Source organism: Aethalodelphis obliquidens, unplaced genomic scaffold (genome assembly GCF_003676395.1).
Source record: "Aethalodelphis obliquidens isolate GAN/ISIS:26980383/991018 unplaced genomic scaffold, ASM367639v1 scaffold1, whole genome shotgun sequence".
In the NCBI taxonomy this organism is placed as follows: domain Eukaryota; kingdom Metazoa; phylum Chordata; class Mammalia; order Artiodactyla; family Delphinidae; genus Aethalodelphis; species Aethalodelphis obliquidens.
The window spans coordinates 83476894-83482893 of NW_020837945.1; the positions used below are offsets into that span (position 1 = coordinate 83476894).

Consider the following 6000-nt stretch of genomic DNA (forward strand, 5'->3'; position numbering starts at 1 on the left):
CTGTGGGTGGGGTATGGGGAAAAGTCAACCAGGACAGCTTTGGAAGGTTCTTTGGTAGCACCTGTAAAAATTCAAGGTGGGCACACCATTGACCTAGGAATCCCACTTCTGGGCTCCACCCTTGAGAAACACTTACCCGTGACACAGAGCGTCATTAATGATATTCATTTCCACACTGGTGCACATTTTAGTCTGAAAGGTACATCCTTTGTTTTAGGTAGTTGGTAGTACTCTGTGCTGATGGGGAAATGGAAACACAAAGTCATTAAAATATTTTATTAAAGTCACCAGAAAAGTCAGCTCTCCTTTGTCCTGGTCTCTCTCCCTAACGGAATTGCATATTTTCTATCTATTGTCTTGAAAAAATGTTTTAGCAGCTCACTCTCAGGTGATCTGGGGTGAGCATCTCATTCTGTTCCAATAGAAGTTGTTTCAAAGTAAGGACAAACCTCACTTATGTTTTTATAGAGATCAGAGTTATGAACCAAGAGAATTTTGTAAGATTTCATGGTGATTTCCCAGGTTTGTATTTGTTTGAATAAATAAGCAAACAGAGAACTTAAGCTGGTTTCTCATTTGCCCGCTGGTCAAGGCCCTACTATCCCCACCTGCAATCGTCCAACTTTACCTGTCCTGCCTGACTTCCTGCCCCTGAGCCTCACAAACACGGGAGTCCAGGCTCCTGTTGGTCCCCACTCACCTAGGCAGACTTGGGTGCTACTCCCCTGAAGCCTTCTCTGGACCTAGCTCACGGAGCCTCCTCTTCTCTGAATTCTCACAGCACGGAGGTGACACAGGGCACAGCCCAGTGCGTGATCCACCCCAGGCTTACGCTGTGTCTCCCTGTCACCCTGTGCAGGCTCTGTCCTGGCAACCACACTGCGTGCACCTTCATGATTTCTTTTGTCTGGGGGGATGGGGCAGGGGTTGGTGCTCGTCTGGGGATTTAACACTCTGGGCCAGTGGGGAATTATGGGAGAAGCTGCATTTCTGACATATCAGTGGTTTCTTAAATGCTCTCTATGTCTCCTAGGTGGCAAAGAAACACAGCATGATGTTTGGAAATATAATTCTTCAATCAACAAGTGGATTCAAATTGAGTATTTGAACATAGGCCGCTGGAGGCATAAGATGGTGGTGCTCGGGGGCAAGGTCTATGTGATCGGAGGTTTCGATGGCTTGCAGAGGATCAACAATGTGGAGACCTATGACCCCTTCCACAACTGCTGGTCAGAGGTATAGATTATTTCTATGAGTAACTCTGTGTTATTGCTTCAAAGCTTAAAAAAAAAAATTGGTATCTGCCAATGTAGGTATACGGCTTTCTGATCTCCCTGCTCCCACTGAGAACATTTTCAGTGGCTCTGAGCTTCCCTCCTCATAGGAGCCATCGAGTCAGCATTGCTGATCAGGTCACGGAAATGATTTCCTTCCAGGTGGGGGAGCTCTATGTGGGTACCTGTCCTATCCTGGCCAGAACCCCAGATGTAGACGGGAGGCTTGATCCTGTCTTGGTCTGCATGTCTTGGCCTAGAGTCTCTGTCTCCTCCGATGCCATCTGCCCTTGTCTTCTCCACACTGGGCATACCAGGATCTCTTGACTACACTGTTTGTTGAATCCAGGGTCATTTGGTAGTATTTAGAAGTCAGCCCTTATTTATTTACCTATTAGTGATGAACCATTTGCGTGCCTTCAAACAAGACTTTAGCAATGCAATCTCAGGTATATATCATACTCAAGAAAAGGCAAAGCATTGCTCATCGATGGGCATAAAGTTTCCAATATGCAAGATGAACCAGCTCTGGAGATCTGCCATACAACATTGTGCCTATAGATAACAATACTGTATTTTACACTTTAAAATGTGTGAAGAGGGTAGATCTCATGTTAAGTATCCTTACCCCCACCCAACACACACACAAAGGTAAGGTGACCTCACTTCCTGTACTTCCAGATTATTCCCAATTTCAAATTTTCTTTCTCCTTATCAGATTATATGTCAGAGCATGTTCCAGCTTTGGGGTGTGTGAAACGTGGTCATCACAGGCACAAGCAAAGGTAGACAGGTCATGATGGCATCCAGCCAAGATCTGTTAACCTGGAAAGAACTTTATGGGGAGCCCTTAACATTTATAAGGCTGTGCCCAAGAACTTCTCAGTTTAAGTCCCATCACAAAGTTGCTCCATGACCCAAGAGGGTTATGTTAATGGATAAGAGACTCTTAAAAGTCCCCTTTAGTGCCCTGGGGTTCACAGGATGGAAACACAAGTCTGGCTTAACCCTCAGATCTGTATGTTGCCCCAGAGTGGGAGAATATGTGTACCTGTGGCCACCTGAAACCCTTATACCAGCTTTTCTTCCTGGCTATAAGCACCAAGGACAATGCCTGGCACATAGTAGGCACTCAGTAAATATTTTTTGAATGAAGGAGCACATGAATAAATATGAATATGCATGTCTGAGAAAGCATTCTCCTCCAACATTGGCTGGTTTCATCTGTATAAACACTTATTCCTGTACACCCCTCCTGCCCTGAGAACTGAACTCTGGGAGAAACAGGCTAGAAACATCTGGAGCCTGGCGGGAGGGTGGGAAATGTACGCTTTGATCCTCTCTGTGTCTCAGGGGAGTCAGGCCCACAGGCCTTGTGACTTCAGGCAAAGGATTCCCGGGTTTGTGTCCCCTGGCTCCTGGCCTGCGTGCTGTGAGCCATGGCAGCAATCTGGGCAGTGTCACTGACAGCTTCTCCCGGTGCCCTGTGTCTCTGCAGGCTGCACCCCTCCTTATCCATGTCAGTTCCTTCGCAGCCACCAGCCATAAGAAGAAGCTCTATGTGATTGGGGGAGGGCCCAATGGGAAACTGGCCACGGACAAGACTCAGTGTTACGACCCTTCAACCAATAAGTGGAATTTAAAGTCGACCATGCCAGTAGAGGCTAAATGCATCAATGCAGTGAGTTTCCGGGACCGTATCTATGTGGTTGGTAAGTGAGCACATGGCTTCTTATTTAAGTGTAGGGTCCCCTACACCTGCAGCCCTGCAGGTAGAGCACATGAGACCCTCCTGGGAATTCTTGAGTTTCTGGGTGATGTGGGTGGGGTTGAAAAGAAGAGAAGATGGGATTGGTCCAGGCCTTGGTGGAATTTACCTTGCAGTTCTGGAGACAGAAACAGCCCCCATTTAGGAGACATACAAGACAGATGGACAGTGGTGCCCAGGGGAGGAGCAAGAAATTGCTTTGGGAGCAAAGTGTGTTGTAGGCATTAGCAATGCACAGAAATTGAAATATGCACCGTGTAAGTGCCCAATAAATGGTAGCTATCTTTATTTCTTATTCTGTGTTCATGGGAATTTTATTCTTCCGACTTGCTTTGGGGGCTCTGAACAGTTGCATTTAGCTGGAAGGAAAGCCTGACTAGCCAGACCACAGTTGGCATGTAATTGTTAAGGGTGATGGATCTCAACCCTGACTACTCATTAGAGTCATCTATGGAGCTCTTTCCAAAAATATGGGTAGCTGGGGCTCGTGCAGACCAATAATATCAGAAGGAGAAGGAGGATGCTGGCCACAGTGTCAGGTGTTTTTAATGTGCAGGTGATTTTAATGTACAGCCAGGATTGAGAACGACTGATCAAGGAAATACCAAAAATAAATAAATCCAGCAAATGAGAGCTAATCAGAGAAGGCTTCCTGAATGCAAAATATGGGAACAGATTAAGGCAAAACCCCTTCTCTCCCTTGCTTCAGGTTTCCTGTGTCTTTATGGTCAGACTCGTGACTCTGCCCCAAAGGTCTAATCTCAAGATGGGTAACTTGGGCTGGTGTCCCAGGTCATGCTCAGTCTAGTCACTGCCATGTAGATCAATACAATGCAAGACTCCTATGCACCAGGCCTTCTGCCAGGTGCTTTATGTGCATGGTCCTTCTGATTTCTTATCACCGCCATGGTCTTGGTGCTCATGGTTACAGATCCAAAAGTGGCAGAGCTGGGATTAGGAGCCGGGCCTATCTGATGCACCAGGTGGTATTTCTGCCAGGAAGCAGTCTTTATGGTACATTTTGGCAGCCATGTGAAGACAGGCGTCCTTCAGAACCTGATTAGCACCGGGCTGCAGAGTTTAAAGGGCTATGAAGTGTTTCCAGCATGAGACTTGCTGCCCCTAGTTATCCATTCTGGCTTTCTGGAGAGCAGAGCCGTGAATTTGCTGTTTCTATTGGCAAGATGGTAGACTTGACCTAACCAGGAGTAGGAGTTTAGTGGTTAATGGGGAAGAAAAGCAGAAAACAGTGAGATGCCCACGGTATTTCCTTTCCTCTTCAGGAGGGGCCATGAGAGCGCTGTACGCCTACAGCCCTCTGGAGGACAGCTGGTGCCTGGTGACCCAGCTCAGCCACGAGAGGGCCAGCTGCGGCATCGCGCCCTGCAACAACCGGCTCTACATCACTGGCGGGCGGGACGAGAAGAACGAGGTCATCGCCACGGTGCTGTGCTGGGACCCCGAGGCCCAGAAACTGACGGAGGAGTGCGTCCTGCCCCGGGGGGTGTCGCACCACGGCAGTGTCACCATCAGGAAGTCGTACACCCACATTCGGAGGATCGTGCCTGGAGCTGTGTCGGTCTGACTGCGGGAGCGCGGAGGGCGGAGCCACGCGGGGAGCCCTCCTCCCTCTCCCCCGCATCGGTCGCTCTAAAGCAGCTAGCGGAGCTTGAGTTACAGGCTGTGCATACATCAGGGGCTCACCGCAGCTCCCCATGGCGGCTCCTTGGAAGTCACAGCTTTGGGACTTGAGACCAGCCAGAACTGTCTGTGAGACCTACCTCAGGAGGAAAGAAGAATAATACTTGACATTCAAGACACACCTGTCCCATGCCAGGTTTGATACCGGGCACTTTTGTATACCAATTCCTTTAACCGTCAAATGACCTGGTGACTGGATTTTATTACTCCCATTCTACAGGTGAGAAAACCGAGTTTAAGAGAGGCTAAGTGATTTGCCCCAGGTCAGTCAGATTACAAGTTAGCTAAACCAGGAGTCTAAACCCAGGTCTTCCAATTTCAAAGTTAGTGTAGGTTCTGTCATGTTGTCTATCTCAGAACATGGTAAACACAAAACAGCTCATTTTTGTTCTGACAAGTTTGCTAAAGGATTCACTCAGCAAGGCAGGGAAATAAAGGTGCTTCTTTTTTTCTTTTCTTCTTTCCCTTATATTTAAACCATTTGGGATCTTTGGTGTGGAAACCTTGGGCCCCTTGTCAAGAGCATCTCATAGGTTGTTCCATCTGACAGTTCTGGGGAGACGGGTCTGGGAAGACCTGTTTGCTATGAAAGATGTAAAAGACTTCTGTCCTCCCCTCTATTTTTTATGATCACAGGAGGCCCATTGTGGACTGGAACTGTCATGGCTGGACAGAACTGTACCTTCAGCACAGGCCAGTGCCCTAGCCTCTCAGTGTCCAACAGTTGTATTGCAATGTAGAAAAGGTTTTTGCAGAGACTCAGAATACCGTTTTTTGTTTTTCCAGGGCGGGGGGAGGGTTGTCTTTGGTTTTGTTTCTTCAGTGTAAACATCCTTACATTGCTGGCCACTGCTGAATGACTGGCTCTTCTTGACAGCACACTTTCTACTTTTTAGACAGTGATTTGGGTCCATGTCCCTGTGACCCCACCCTCCTGGAACCTTCGTTTTCAGGATCCTTTTATTCCCTTCTATTTGGTTTTTGGATCAGCTTGGCATAGTTTTGACTCAAAGAACAGTGTCTGTTCTTCACTCTAGGAGATGGAGCTTTCATATGAGCTCACTGGAAATTCATTCTAATCCCCAAATTGGGGACACAGATTAAGAGATCCTGTTTCATGTGCTGTACTTAAAAGGCAGTAACAGGGGCTTCCCTGGTGGCGCAGTGGTTAAGAATACGCCTGTGCAGGGGACGTGGGTTCGAGCCCTGGTCCGGAGACACCCCACATGCCGCGGAGCAGCTAAGCCCGTGCGCCAC

General features: G+C 47.9%; 1 protein-coding gene across 3 annotated transcripts in view; it reads left to right on the forward strand.

Moving 5' to 3' along the window:
* The window catches only part of KLHL6 (kelch like family member 6), a 55811-nt gene extending 50056 nt beyond the window's left edge, over positions 1–5755 (forward strand). The window contains exons 5-8 of one of the 3 annotated variants that reach the window (XR_003433524.1): positions 1034–1236; positions 2773–2986; positions 4326–4963; positions 5380–5755. Coding sequence is in view for 1 of the 3 variants with exons in the window: in XM_027110753.1 (XP_026966554.1) it covers positions 1034–1236; positions 2773–2986; positions 4326–4627 (719 nt within the window). In the remaining 2 variants the exon portion in view is untranslated. Of the gene's footprint in view, positions 1–1033; positions 1237–2772; positions 2987–4325 lie in introns of all 3 variants that reach the window. The other 2 variants (XR_003433530.1, XM_027110753.1) reach the window with 2 other exon arrangements.
* The last annotated feature ends 245 nt before the right edge of the window (positions 5756–6000 follow it).